Raw genomic sequence first — 15,103 nt, 5'->3', positions numbered from 1 at the left:
ATATCATACTTCTATTAAAAGTTTACCAAAAACGAATTACTTTCATTACATTCGTGAGACAATCTGAGAAATGGAACCCAGACTAGGTATTAGACCACATTAAGGAATATTGCTAATTTTCTTAGGCATGTTAATAGCCTTGATTTTTTATGTATTTTTTTGAAGTACTAATCTGTTGTGATAAATGCTTAAGTATTCACAGCTGAAATAATATGATGTCTGGGATTTGCTTTAAAATAATTCCCTGGATGGGAAGGGACTGCTTAAACAGGATAGATAAGCAGATGTTGATTATTGTTCAAAACCAGTTAATGGGTACATGAGGGTTCATTATACTATTGTCTCCATTTTTGCGAATGTCTGAAATATTCTAATAATAATAATAATAATAATAATAATGAGAGGCTTTTCATCACAGAATTTCAAGGCAGTCGCTTCACCTCCCTGACTCCCAGTTTCTACCTCAATGAAACAGGGCTGATGATATAATGCACTGTACTCACAGGGATGTTGTGAGCAGCAGGGGGAGAAAGGGTTTTATGAAATGTTGTGTTTTTGTTTTTGTTTTTGAGACGGAGTCTCACACTGTCACCCAGGCTGGAGTGCAGTGGCGCGATCTCGGCTCACTGCAACCTCCGCCTCTCGGGTTCAAGCAATTCTCCTGCCTCAGCCTCCCGAGTAGCTGGGATTAGAGGCGCGCGCCACCGCACCCGGCTAATTTTTGTATTTTTAGTAGAGACGGGGTTTCACTGTGTTGACCAGGCTGGTCTCGAATGCCTCACTTCGTAGTCCGCCTGCCTCGGCCTACCAAAGTGCTGGCATTACAGGCGTGAGACACCGCGGCCGGCTGAAATGTTTTAATATTGGTAACCACTGCCATTATGGTTTCTAGTACTAATTTGTTGCCTCCAAGCGTTCCCTCCTCCTCTCCCTGTAATTTTTTTTTTTTCTTAAGACAGAGTATTGCTCTGTCACCCAGGCTGCAGTATAGTGGCTTGATTTCGGCTCATTGCAACCTCAGCCTCATGGGTTCAAGCGATTCTCCTGCCTCAGCCTCCCAAGTAGTTGGGATTACAGGTGGGTGTCACCATGCCCGGCTAATTTTTTTATTTTTAGTAGAGATGGGGTTTCACCATTTTGGCAGCCTAGTCTCGAACTCTTGGCCTCAAGTGATCCGCCCGCCTCGGCCTCCCAAAGTGCTGGGATGACAGGTGTGAGCCACCACGCTCGGCTTCCCTGTAATTGTTGATTTCACTTTTCCTCTGGTTCTTTTCAATGGTTCCTTCCTGCTACTCTCCTCCCCCCGACAGCCCAATGGTTGAGCCCGGCTTCCCCGGGGGAAACCCCTCGGGGCGGATCACGCGGTAACAGCGAGCGGACCCCCTGGGGGTTACAAGGATCGCTCCGCGCCGGGGGCGGGCCAGCAATAGTAGGCGGGGCGCGGGTCCAGAGCTCCGATTGGCCAGGGGCGAGTAAACATCCGGCGGGACGGGGCGGGGCCGGAAGTGGAAGTAGAAGGCGGTGGCTGAGGCGGTTCCGGAGGTTCTAGTGTCGGAGTTGGTGCAGGCAGGTGCCATGGGCCGGCCTGAGGCACACTGAGGGGACGCGGGGCTGGGCCATGGCCGGCGCTCGGGCCGCCGCAGCCGCCGCCTCGGCGGGGTCCTCGGCCTCTTCGGGCAACCAGCAGCCGCAGGAGCCGGGGCTTGGGGAGCTGCTGGAGGAGTTCTCCCGGACTCAGTACCGGGCCAAGGACGGCAGCGGGACCGGCGGCTCTAAGGTGAGACTGGAGGCGCGATGAGCTGGGGAAGGCTCCTAACTTGGGAAGTTACAGAGGAAAGGCTGAGGCCAGGGGTCAGAGAAAGGTAGGAGTGGTACCTCGCCGCTGAGGAAGAGGAGAGAGAGAGGAGTTTTCCAGGGTCTGGATCCGGAGTATAAGCGTCGGACTTGACAAACATAAAAGGAGGAACTGGGGTCGGAATGAGCCCAGCAAAGAGGTCCTTTTTGTTTGAGAAGGGGTCTGGAGGTGAGAGATCAAGCTGAGGGGCCAGGTTCAAAGATCAGAGAGGAGGACCTAAGGAAGGCCTATTCCCTGCTTCAGGTGCCATAGGATGAGTTGTGGCAGGGAAAAAGCCCTAAGAAAAATATAAGAAAAATAGGGCGACGATTCCTCGGTGTCAGAGGTCAGAATGGAGCCAGGAGGTGAACCCAGTGTGCTGCCACCTTATAAGGTCTCAACATGACTTAGGCCCATCCCTTTCCTTCCCCTATAGAGCAGGAAGACAACCCACACTCCCTTTCAGTTCCTTTATCAAAAGCAGGTCTCAGTTCCTCTTTTTCCTCCCTTTGGGATTTCCACCCAGTCGTCTTATCCCCAGACCTGGAGGGCTTCCTGTCAGCTCAGGCAATCCCCACCCTAAGCACTGGCTGGCAGTGCGGTGGGAATCTTGCCGACCCTGCCATCTCATTCCCCCACGTGGGTTTGGCAGCTTTAGCACCAAGTTTTCCAATGGAATTCTGTTCCATCCTGCACCACAGAACTCTGATTTGGCCTCAGAGGTTACCCTGAGTTGCTATTCTGTAGTTGGCATCTTGTAGTCTCTGAAGTAACCCAGGGAAGCCTTCAATAAGGATTGGACTTCCTCAGTCTCCAAATGGCCAAGTAATTTTTCCAAGTATAGTCTGGGGGCCACCTGTTTAATGATCATCTGGGGTACTTTTAAAATTTATGCTTATGGGGTACTTTGTGAAAACAGAGATTCCTTAGTCCCACCCAGTCCTACCAAGTCAGAATTTCTGGGGGTGGGATCCTGGAATTTGCTTTTTTTTTTTTTTTTTTTTTTTTGAGAGGGAGTCTCGCTTTGTCGCCTAGGCTGGAGTGCAGTGGCGCGATATCAGCTTACTGCATCCTCCGCCTCCCCAGTTCAAGCAATTCTCCCTGCCTCAACTTCCCAAGTGGATGGGATTACAGGACCCCACCACCACGCCCAGCTAATTATTGTAGTTTTTAGTAGAGATGGAGTTTCCCCAGGTTGGTCAGGCTGGCCTTGAACTCCTGAGCTCAGGTGATCCGCCTACCTCAGCCTCCCAAAGTGCTGGGATTACAGGCGTGAGCCACCGCGCCTGGCTTTTGTTTGTTTGTTTTGTTTTTGTTTTTGTTTTGAGACAGGGTCTCGCTCTGCTGCCCAGGCTGGACTGCAGTGATGCAATCATGACTTACTGCAGCCTCGAACTCCTGGGCTTGAGCGATCCTCCCACTTAAGCCTGCCAAGTATCTGGGACCACAGGTACACACCACCATGCCTGGCTAGTTTTTCTTTATTTTCGTAGAGACATGGTCTCGCTATATTGCCCTGGCTGGTCTCAAACTTCTAAGCTCAAGCAGTCCTCCCACCTCAGCCCCCCAAAATGCTGGGATTACAGGCATGAGCCGCCACACTTGGCCAGTGAGAGTCTTTTGAGTGGCTGTAGGTCGTTGGTTTTTCTGGACCCCTCTTCCAACTTACATGACCCTGAAGATTAGGGTTATCATAAGTTACACCTGATATCGGCTGCAGCTGGCCTTAATTATCTCTCCAGGCCTTCTGATCTCCTGCAAACTTAAATGTATATATATTTATATGTATTTATAACAATTCAGGCAGAACAGGGAGTTAGATCTGTAACTGAACAATCGATTGAGATAACTCACTACCTTTGGACTAACTTCTTGCAAACTTTTTTTTTTTTTCAGAGGGAGTCTCTCTCTGTCACCCAGGCTGGAGTGCAGTGGTGCAATCTTGGCTCACTGCAATTTCCACCTCCCGGATTCAAGCGATCCTCCTGCTTCAGCCTTCCTAGTAGCTGGGACTACAAGCATGCACCATCACACCTGGCTAATTTTTTTTTTTTTTTTGAGATGGCATCTCACTCTGTCGCCCAGGCTGGAGTGCAATGGCGTGATCTTGGCTCACTGCAACCTCCGCCTCCTGGGTTCAAGCGATTCTCCTGCTTCAGCCTCCCCAGTAGCTGGGAGTACAGGTGCCTGCCACCATGCCCAGCTAATTTTTATATTTTTAATGGAGACGGGGTTTCACCGTGTTGGCCAGGATGATCTCGATTTCTTGACCTCGTGATCTGCCCACCTTGGCCTCCCAAAGTGCTGGGATTACAGGCATGAGCCACTGTGCCCGGCCTAATTTTTGTATTTTTAGTAGAGAAAGGGTTTCACCATGTTGGCCAGGCTGGTCTCAAGCTCCTGATCAGAAGTGATCTGCCCTCCTCGGTGCCTCCCAAAGTGCTGGGATTACAGGCGTGAGCCACCATGCCTGGCCCTCTTGCAAACTTCTTGATATTACAGTTCTTATGCCTTTTTTTCTGTTGTGTTTTTCTCTGAACTGTGATCAAAACAAGTAATTTTAGGGGGAGCTGTTTCTTCTATTTCACCAGCAAGTTGTGTATAAAGAGACTTTGCAGCTTTTACTGGTTGCATGGAATAGAGCTTGTAGGTACTAGTCTATGGCTAAAGAATGGGGAGGAGGGCCAGTACAGTGGCTCACACCTGTAATCCTAGCACTTTGGGAGGCCAAGGCAGGTAGACTGCTTCAGCCCAGGAGTTCGAGAGCAGCCTGGAAACATGGACCCCATCTCTATTAAAAAATTTTTGTTGGCTGGGCGTGGTGGCTCACCCAGGAGGCAGAGGTTGCAGTGAGCGGAGATCACACCATTGCACTCTATCCTGGGCGACAGAGCAAGATTCTTTCTCAAAAAAAAAAAAAAAAAAAAGAATGGGGAAGAGGCCAGGCGTGGTGGCTCACACCTGGGAGGCTGAGGCGGGCGGATCACTTGAGATCAGGAGTTCAAGACCAGCCTGGCCAGCGTGGTGAAACCCCATCTCTACTAAAAATATGAAAATTAGCAAGATATGCTCACTTGAACCTAGGAGGCTGAAGTTGCAGTGAGCTGAGATCGTGCCACTGCACTCCAGCCTGGATGACAGAGTGAGACTGTGTCTTTTAAAAAAAATAAAGGCTGGGTGCGGTGGCTCACGCCTGTAATCCCAGCACTTTGGGAGGCCGAGGTGGACGGGTCACCTGAGGTCAGGAGTTTGAAACCAGCCTGGCCAACATGGTGAAACCCCTGTCTCTACTAAAAATAGAAAAATTAGCCAGGTGTGGTTCTACACATCTGTAATCCCAGCTACTCAGGGGGTGAGACAGGAGAATCGCTTGAACCTAGGATGTGGAGGCTGCAGTGAGCTGAGATTGCACCACTGCACTCCAGCCTGGGCGACAGAGCGAGACTCCATCTCAAAAAATAAATAAATAAATAAATAAATAAAAGAATGGGGAAGCTGACCAATGAAGGTAGTGGATTAGTGGCAGTTTCAGTAACCTGGACCAAGAGTTCTTATGTTTTATGGGTTGTAGACCTCTTTGAATCTAATGAAAGCTGTAATCCTCTCCCACAAATGCTCAACACCCACAATTTCAGATTCATTGTTAGGGGGTTAAGAATCCTTCCTGAAGCATACAATATATGGGTTAATGAACTACATGTAGGGCCTGTGGCCTAGCATCACATCTTCCCAGCACAGAATAATTATCACCGAGGTACATGTCTTTCCCAGTGACCTCTTACGCCATGGACCTCCTAATTCTCACCCTCATAACCCCAGAATTCTCTTTGTGTTCTGGTCTCCTTCTCTGTGCAGGTTGAGCGCATTGAGAAGAGATGTCTGGAGCTGTTTGGCCGAGACTACTGTTTCAGCGTGATTCCAAACACGAATGGGGATATCTGCGGCCACTATCCCCGGCACATCGTGTTCCTGGAGTATGAGAGTTCTGAGAAGGAGAAAGACACGTGAGCATCGTGTGACCGTAGTGTGCATGTCTCGGGAGTCCGTGGCAGCTAATCCCTGTGGCCAGGAAGTCTGCAGCTGGGCAGGGCAGACTCACTTTCCCCAGGTGTTAAGCCTTATTGGCATTTTTATTTACTTCAAAGTTGGACAAGTCAGACTGGCAAGGTGGCATGGCATAGAATGAGGGGTTGGGAGTAACAGCCCTTGATTGCTGTTTCACTTCCACCCTAGAGCTCATTGTCCTAAGATAGCTGACTTCACACTTCACTTCTCTGAATATCAGTGTCCCTTTTTTAGAGAGTGTGAGTGGGAGGTACACTGTGTCAAGACAGGCTTACCAGTGTTTACCATATGTAGCACTTAAGAGCCTAAGGTCTAGAGTCAGACTGCTTGAGTTCACATCCTGGATTCCCCTGTTGCTGGCTGTGTAACTGATGCTGGGCAAGTTACTTAACTGCTTTGTCCTTAGTTTTCTTATTGGTAATTCTCTACCTCATGTTAATTAGTCCTTTTAAGGACTAACTAAAATTTTAGAAAAGTGGTAGTGCAGTCCAGATGATAAAAGGGGCTGATAAAAGCCTGATATATACGTTGTAAGAATTAGAAATAAAAGCTACCATTTATGGTGAGCCTACCAAGACCTGAGTACCTTATGTGGGTTAACAGTTTATACCAGAGCAGACACAGAATGCTTGGTGCAGGATGTGGCCTGGAGGTAGTCAGTAAATGGTATAGTTATTTGATACTGATAAGTAATCACAGCATGAGGCTCTAGGAAGTGCTATATGTTGATCTCGAAGTTTGCTCTCCTAATCTCCCTACTTCCTGTTGATTTTAAGGGAATTTCAGGAGCCATTGTCAGCACTATCTGTGAAATCCTGGCCCTGTGGGTGAAATGTTGTGAGGAGTACTGCAGCAGTCATGCTGCGTAGTGCAGTAGCCCCTTGCTACTCAAAGCAAGGCTAGCAGTGCACTCAATAACTTGTTAGAAACGCAGAAGCTCAGGCTCCAGAGCCACTGAGCCAGAATCACAGCAGAACAGGGTGTCCAGGTGATTCAAATGCACTACCAGGTTTGAGAAGTGCTGCCATAGGCCAACTGGGGAGAGTGGTTAATTCTGCCTGGTGTTTGTGTGCCTGAGAAGAACTGGAATTGGAAGGATGAGCAGGAGTTTCCCTGAAAATGTCCTTAGGGATCAACTCATATAGGATCTTGATCATCAGGCCAGGGAGTGTGAACCTGTGGGTTGTGTGTGGATATCAGTGGTTTTATTGTGCTAGGAACCCCTAAGCACTTACTAAGATTATGGATTCTCGGTCTGGCCTAGTGGCTCATGCCTATAATCCCAGCCTTCTTTGGGCGGATCACCTGAGGTCAGGAGTTTGAGACCAGCCTGGCCAACATGGTGAAACCCCATCCCTACTAAAAATATAAAAATTAGCTGGGCGTGGTGGTGGGCGCCTGTAATACCAGCTACTCGGGTGGCTGAGGCAGGAGAATCGCTTGAACCTGGGAGGTGGAGGTTGCAGTGAGCCAAGATTGCGCCACTGCACTCCAGCCTGGGCAACAGAGCAAGAGCAAGACTCCATCTCAAAAAAAAGATTATAGATTCTAGAACCTCTCCTGGGCCTTCTGGAATCAGAATTTCCAGTCTACATTCTGTGAGAGCTCCTTTGATGTCTTTTTTTTTTTTTTTTGAGACAGAGTCTTACTCTGTCGCCCAGGATGGAGTGCAGTGGCACGATCTCGGCTCACTGCAACCTCCGCCTCCTGGGTTCAAGCAATTCTCCTGCCTCAGTCTCCTGAGTAGCTGGGATTACAGGCGCCCACCACCACGCCCAGCTAATTTTTTTGTATTTTTAGTAGAGACGGGGTTTCATCACGTTGGTCAGGCTGGTCTCGAACCCCTGACCTCGTGATCCACCCGCCTCGGCCTCCCAAAGTGCTGGGATTATAGGCGTGAGCCACCGCGCCCGGCCTCTTGGTGTCTTAAATACACTGTAGCTTGAGAACCACTGCCGCAGGCCATGGGGAGCCAGAGAAGGTTTACAGCAGAGGAACAACCCAGTAGGAGGAGTTTAAGCACTAAGCCTTAGTTTCCTCATCTGTAAAGTGGGGATGTCTATAAGAGTGCCCATCTCGGCCGGGCGTGCTGGCTCACACCTGTAATCCCAGCACTTTGAGAGACCAAGATCATGAGGTCAGGAGATTAAGACCATCCTGGCCAACATGGTGAAACCCCATCTCTACTAAATATGCAAAAATTAGCTGGGTGTGGTGGCACACCCCTGTAATCCCAGCTACTAGGGAGGCTGAGGCAGGAGAATCACTTGAACCCAGGAGGCGGAGATTGCACTGAGCCAAGATCGCACCACTGCACTCCAGCCTGGCGACAGTGAGACTCCATCTCAAAAAAATAAAAAAAACGAGTGCCCATTTCACAAGGTTGTAGTGGGGTTCTCTAAGAAAAGAGTGTTAAGGACTCTTGTAAATAGATCACAGAAACAGTATCACATCCTCAGTTATATAATCTAAGAACTCGGGATCGCCAAGCCTAAAGAATTGGGGTTTGTTATGGCCCTGTTATTTATGGTTCTTAGCTCTTCCTTAATTCCTCCTTCCAGAATTAGGTAAACTTAGTTTCTTTCTTTTTTTTTTTTAAAGACAGAATCTTGCTCTGTTGCCCAGGCTGGAGTGCAGTGGTGTGATCTTGGCTCACTGCAACCTCCACCTCCTGGGTTCAGGAGATTATTGTGCATCAGCCTCCCAAGTAGCTGGAATTACAGGTGTGTGGCATCACGCCTGGCTAATTCTTGAATTTTAGTAGAGATGGGTTTTGCCATGATGGCCAGGCTAGTCTCAACTCCTGGGCTCAAACAATCCGCCTGCCATGGCCTCCCAAAGTGCTGGATTACAGGTGTGAGCCACCGCGCCCAGCCAGGTAAACTTAGTTTCCGTAAACCTTTAAGCTAAAGTTTCTGAACAAGAGGTTTTTTTTGTTTTGTTTTTGTTTTGATTTCTTTGTTTTTGCCTTGCTGTTCTCGTCCTTCCCCTTCTTCCTACCCTCTTTGGTGCTGGCTGACTGGTGGTTTTACCTCTGTGCCCTGATGATGACATTCTGATGTTAAGCTCAGCTGTAATCAAGGCGGGGTTTTTTTTGTTTTTAATTAAGACGCGGTCTGGAATGCAGTGGCACAATCATGGCTTGCTGCGGCCTTGATCCCTTGGGCTCAAGTGATTCTCCCACCTCAGCCTCCCAAGTAGCTGGGAATATGGGCACATACCACCACTCCCAGCTGGTTTTTTTTAATTTTTAGTAGAGACGAGGTCTCACTACGTTGCCCAGGTGGGTCTGCTGAGCTCAACAGATTTCCTCACCTCGGCCTTTCAAAGTGTTGGGATTAGAGGTGTGAGCCACTGCACCCAACAGAGTGGTTCTTTTCTATGTTGATTTTATGAGTGAATCAACTGGGGATCTTTCTACAATGCAGAGATTCAGAAGACCTGAGATGGGCCTGCGATTTGGCATATTCTAACAAGCTCTCAGGTAATACCAAATGTTACCCTTCAGTAACATAATAGTACATTGAGGAACCTAGTGGTGGTTGCCTTGTAAAAGCTTTTCCTGGAAGGAAACAAGTTTAGTGTTGATCCCTTAAAGAGAAAGAAACTAATATTTGTTGAGTACCTGCTGTTTGGCATTTGTTGAGGTTTTATATGCTAGCTTAAGCCCTACAACTACTCAGTGAAGAAGACAGTATCACCACTCTTGTTTTTTGTTTTTTGTTTTTTCAGTTTGAGATGGAGTCTTGCTGTGTCGCCGAGGCTGGAGTGCAGTGGCGCGAGTGATCTTGGCTCACTGCAACCTCTGCCGCCCGGGTTCAAGCGATTCTCCTGCCTCAGCCTCCCTAGTAGCTGGGATTACAGGTGCGTGCCACCGTGCCTGACCAATTTTTGTATTTTTGGTAAAGACGGGGTTTCAACATCTTGGCCAGGCTGGTCTTGAACTCCTGACCTCGTGATCCACCGGTCTTGGCCTCCCAAAGTGCTGGGATTACAGGTGTGAGCCACCGCGCCCATCCCTCACCACTCTTTTATAGATGAAGTTGAAGCCCAGAGAAGTAATTTGCCTTTGCTCAAGATCACAGAGGTAGTAAGCAGAGTGGGGTTAAAAGCTATATTTCCTGACTCTGTACCTGTCTGCCTTTTCTTTCACCACCGCGGCTCTCCCACCTTGTCTAGCAGAACCTCACAGTTAGGCCAAGGCCACTACGGAACATCATTAACCTTAGAGGAGCTTGTTGGAGTTTGTTTTTACTTTTCACGCCTTGCAAGGCCTTAAAGTGTTACTGAAGTGATGTTGAGTGGGTGATGCCTGCTTGTTGAAAGGGGGGACTTCGGGTATGTTTGGGTGGGAAGAAATAGCATTTTTTGCTTTTTTACTGTCTGGCTTGGCTGTTACTATGATGCTGAATTAAACTGAATAGACTGAATAAAAAATAGACTGAATTAAACAGGGTAGAATTGGATTTAAGCAATGTTTTGGTCCTGTTACGGAACCTCTCCAATTTGGTTCATCATCTGGGAATAGAAGCCTGGACAGGGATCTCTGAATAGCCAAGACATGCTTGTCAACAGTGTTCGTTCAGCTGCTGCTGTGTAGTAGACCTCAGGGATCAAGTTGGAAGCCAGATAGATGAAGTCCTTACCAGTAGGTCAAGTGGGAAACAGAGTCCAATAAAGAAGCAATAACTGTTAGTAAGAGCTGGAATTAGGGGAAGTACAGGTGAGGCCCTGCGGGATAGTGGTTAAAACCATGGGCCCAGTGGCTACCCACCAGGGTTTAGAATCTCAGCTACCCTGTTTACCTGTTCTGTGACTTTGGGCTAGAGATTTCATCTCATTAAACTACCTCATCTGTAAAATTGGGTAAGTGAGGACTAAGTGAGATAATGTGGGTGTAAGCTCTACTTTGTGCCTCTTATCTATTAAATAATAGCAGCAGTAACATTTATCTCAGGAAGTTTTGGGGCACATTATAGGAACAAGCCACCTAGTTTGGTAAGTGTGGTGCCTGTCTGGGAGAGCTTCCTATTGGAAATATGTGATAACAGCATTTTCTTCTGTATTTGAAAATAGTTTGGCAGGGCATGGTGGCTCATGCCTATAATCCTAGTTACTTGGGAGGCCGAGATGGGCATTTCACTTGAGCCCAGGAGTTTGAGACTAATTAAACTGAATAGACTGAATAAAAAATAGACTGAATTAAACAGTCTGGGCAGCATGGTGAGACCTTGTCGCTACAAAAAATACAAAGCATTAGCCAGGCGTCGTGGCATGTGCCTGTAGTCCCAGCTACCTGGGAGTCTGAGGTGGGAGGATCACCTGAGCCCAGGAGGTCAGTTGCAGTGAACCATGGCACCACTGCACTGCAGCCTGGGCAACAGAGGAAGGCCTTGTTGGGAAAAAAAAAACAACAAAATCTCACTACCTGGTAACATCTTGCCAGAAATTTCAATGCATACATTACAAATGTAAATACGGAAGCCTACATTTATCCCTTCGAATGTGAGTATTATGTGCCAGACACAGCTCAGTGCTTAGCACTGCAATAAAAGAATCCTAAGGACAAGAGATAATAAAAATAAAAACAGGAAAAAGTGAGAGAACAGAAACTGAATTGGTTCTTTTTTTTTTTTTTTTAAGACGGAGTCTCACTCTGTTGCCCAGGCTGGAGTGCAGTGGCACGATCTCTGCTCACCGCAACCTCCGCCTCCTGGGTTCAAGCAGTTCTCCTGCCTCAGCCTCCCGAGTAGCTGGGATTACAGGCACGTGCTGCCACGCCTGGCTAATTTTTGTAGTTTTAGTATAGACGGGGTTTCACCATGTTGGCCAGGCTGGTCTTTACCGCCTGACCTCAGGTGATCTGCCGCCTGAGCCTCCCCAAGTGTGGGATTATAGGCGTGAGCCACTGTGCCTGGCCAGAAACTGAATTGGCACTTGATATAGGGGAACCGGTAAAGGAACCACTGGCTGGCCTAACAGGAAAAGGTGGGTCATTACATTAAAAGACCTCCCTAGAGGAAAATGCTGATGTGTCCTCCACCAGGGGTTTTTTCTTTGTGTGTTTTTAACAGAAGTTTAGCCTGAGAAATCCACCTTGGTTTTGAGGCTACAACGCAACCTGGGAAAATCAGATGTAGGCATTTAGGGTTCAGAGGGCTGGTATGAGCTAAGTGAGAGTCAGTTGCAACAGATGGTGCTGACCAGATATGTGACATCGGCCATGGGCCAAGTAAGTGGGCCACTGTGGCAATACTAAAGGTGCTCGGTTTTATATTCTCGTGGAGTCTAGTTAGGCAATTAATTGGTACTGAGGTGCCTTTTGATTTCATAGAGAAACTGGGTGAGGGGAAGGCAGCACACTCTGGTTCTCTGTGAGCTTGTGTGCCTAGGGCTGCCTGGTGGGTTGCTGCCACCCTACGGGCGCTTTGCTTTTTTTTTCCCCCAGACGGAGTCTCGCCCTTCGCCCAGGCTGGAGTGCAATGGTGCGATGTTGGCTCACTGCAAACTCTGACTCCTGGGTTCAAGCAGTTCTCCTGCCTCAGCCTCCTGAGTAGCTGGGATTACAGGCACGCGCCACCAAGCCAGGCTAATTTTTTTGTATTTTTAGTAGAGATGGGGTTTTACCATGTTGGCCAGGCTGGTTTTGAACTCCCAACCTCAAGTGATCTGCCTGCCTTGGCCTCCCAAAGTGCTAGGATTACAGGTGTGAGCCACCACACTTGGCCCCTAGATATATTTTAACTAAGAATTTGCAGTATTTTAAAGACTTTTGTGTTTTTATTAACCCTAACAGCATCCAGATACATTTAAAGAGGTCCCACAAGTATGTGGGAGTCACTGATTTATTCCTTCTGAGATCATATTTGGGTGCATGTGTACAAGAGGAGCTGTGTAATAACACACAGATTCCTGGAAGGATTAAGATGTGGAAGCAATTAAATTCCCTCTAGGAGTTGGTCTGAAAGCTCAACACTTTTAAGGAAGGAACATGAGTATTTTTCCTTCCTTCTTCTTCGTTACTCTGCGTAGCTGGGAAAGCTTCCTGCTCTAACTTTCCTGCCTCTTGTTTCTCTTGCTACCAGAAGCTCTGACTGGCTGGGGTGAGCTTTGCTAAAGGTTGGTAGGTGAGTTTATGAGAGCGGACCCTTATTTTAGGGAAGCGTGATTTGATATGGGTATGACTTGCTGGAGCTCACTTCTAAACCTCACTCTCATGTTCTAGAAGCTCACTTACCAAGCCCAGTACGTTAACTACTACACGTCCCTGTGTCACACATGGCTTTTCTTATGCCTCCTTTGCTCTGTGCGCTGTTGGCCATATGGACTGTGAAAGCAGAGGCCTAGAGCCATGTGGACCAAGAAACGTCATCTCATTCTGCCCTCTAAAACAGCACTCCCCAACCTTTTTGGCCCCAGGGACTGGTTTCATGGAAAACAGTTTTTCCACGGCAGGGTGGAGAAAATGGTTTCAGATGAAACTGTTCCACCTCAGATCATGAGGCATTAGATTCTCTGCAACCTCAGTCTCTCACATGCGGAGTTTACAATAGGGTTCGAGCTCCTATCAGAATATAATGCCACCACTGATGATCTGACAGGCGGTGGAAGTCAGACGGTAATGCTCACTTGCCCACTGCTCACCTCCTGGTTCCTAATGGGGCATGGACTCGTACTGATCTGGGGCCCAGGGCTTGGGGACTGCTTGCTCTAAAAGATCACAAAAATACATATTCAGAGTTATGCATAAAATAGATAAATAGTCACAAAAATGGTCCTGTGATTTCCAGAGAGGGTCGCTAGGGCACCAGGTCTTATCCCGAGAGTTAAAAATTGGACACTCTAGACATAATATCCAGTTTTCTGTGTATATTTCTGAATTTTGTGTGTCTTCAGTTTAGCTCACTTTTTTTTTATCTTAAAGGTTCAGAAATCAGAGTGATTTAAGTTTTAATACCTATAATTAGCACTTTTTTTTTTTCCTGAAAAACTTAATATATATCTCATGCCTGTAATCCCAGCTCTTTGGGAGGCCGAGATGGGCGGATCGCCTGAGTTCAGGAGTTTGAGGCCAGCCTGGCCAACATGGTGAAACCCTGTCTCCACCAAAAATAAAAAAAATTACCCAGGTGTGGTGGTTCACACCTGTAGTCACAGCATACTCCGGAGGCTGAGGCAGGAGAATTGCTTGAACCTGGGAGGCAGAGGCTGTGGTGAGCCAAGATTGCACCACTGCACTCTAGCCTGGGCAACAACAGTGAAACTCCATCTCAAAAAAATAGATAGATAGACAGACAGATGATAGATGATATAAAATTTAGGAATGACATTTAATTTCAAGCAAGCATTATGTACACAGATCTAGTATGGGGGTCTGTGTGAATAAACACATATACACAAAGTGCCCACTTCAAAGTCAGCTTGATCTGCTTCTCTTGCCTGTGTGTTAGGTTTGAGAGTACCATACAGGTGAGCAAGTTGCAAGACCTCATCCACCGCAGCAAGATGGCCCGGTGCAGAGGACGGTTTGTCTGCCCAGTAATCCTGTTCAAGGGCAAGGTAAGGCCCATACCATAGCTTCATGCTCCAAGACTCTCTTCTGGGGTAGCTGACTTACTGCAAAGTATAGGGTCTTTTTTTCCCTCAACATTTAGTAGCCAAGCATTGGGTGGTTACTGGGTGTTGTGGGAAGCAGTCCAGAGAAACAGACCAATTCTGACTGAAGGATGGTTCTAGGTAGGGAAGGGATGGTCACACCATCGTACCCCACCCCGTGTTCTAGAGCCAGACTGCCTAGGTTCAGATCCTGACTCTTATTTCCTGCCTATGCAAAGTCTCCTTTTCCTCTCCTATAAAATGAGAATAATAATCACCTATTTCAAAGGTATATGGATTAGATTAAATCAAATGAGTTCATACATTGTTTTTCCATTCTTTCAATTATATAATTCACCAAGTATTTATTGTATATTATGTGCCAGACACTGCTTCAGGCCTTAAAATACATCACCATGTAAAGCAGACAAAAATCTTTATTCTCATGGAGCTTATAATTCTAAGGACTTTTGTTAATTTGGCTCCCCAGTTTGGTTTCATTTTTGCCTATCTTTTGGTGTACGGGATGTGCCCATTTCATTGCAGATGAAACAGAGGTTCAGAGTGACTAAGTAACTTCCCTAAGTAGAGGGTACAACATCAGGGCAG

General features: G+C 47.4%; 1 protein-coding gene across 10 annotated transcripts in view; it reads left to right on the top strand.

The window, feature by feature from the left end:
* Window positions 1-1,474: 1,474 nt before the first annotated feature.
* The window catches only part of MTMR14 (myotubularin related protein 14), a 52,872-nt gene continuing 39,243 nt past the window's right edge, over window positions 1,475-15,103 (top strand). For 4 of the 10 annotated variants that reach the window (XM_063721921.1, XM_063721920.1, XM_063721919.1 and 1 more), the window contains exons 1-4: window positions 1,489-1,777; window positions 5,690-5,838; window positions 9,632-9,763; window positions 14,350-14,458. In XM_063721921.1, coding sequence (XP_063577991.1) covers window positions 1,619-1,777; window positions 5,690-5,838; window positions 9,632-9,763; window positions 14,350-14,458 — 549 coding nt within the window. In that variant the 5' untranslated portion in view covers window positions 1,489-1,618. Of the gene's footprint in view, window positions 1,778-5,689; window positions 5,839-9,631; window positions 9,764-14,349; window positions 14,459-15,103 lie in introns of all 10 variants that reach the window. The other 6 variants (XM_054551814.2, XM_054551813.2, XM_054551812.2 and 3 more) reach the window with 3 other exon arrangements.

The sequence above is a fragment of the Pongo abelii genome, chromosome 2 (assembly GCF_028885655.2).
Source record: "Pongo abelii isolate AG06213 chromosome 2, NHGRI_mPonAbe1-v2.0_pri, whole genome shotgun sequence".
NCBI classification, from domain to species: domain Eukaryota; kingdom Metazoa; phylum Chordata; class Mammalia; order Primates; family Hominidae; genus Pongo; species Pongo abelii.
Note: the sequence above shows the minus strand (reverse complement) of the source record. Positions and strands in the feature narration are given on the sequence as shown.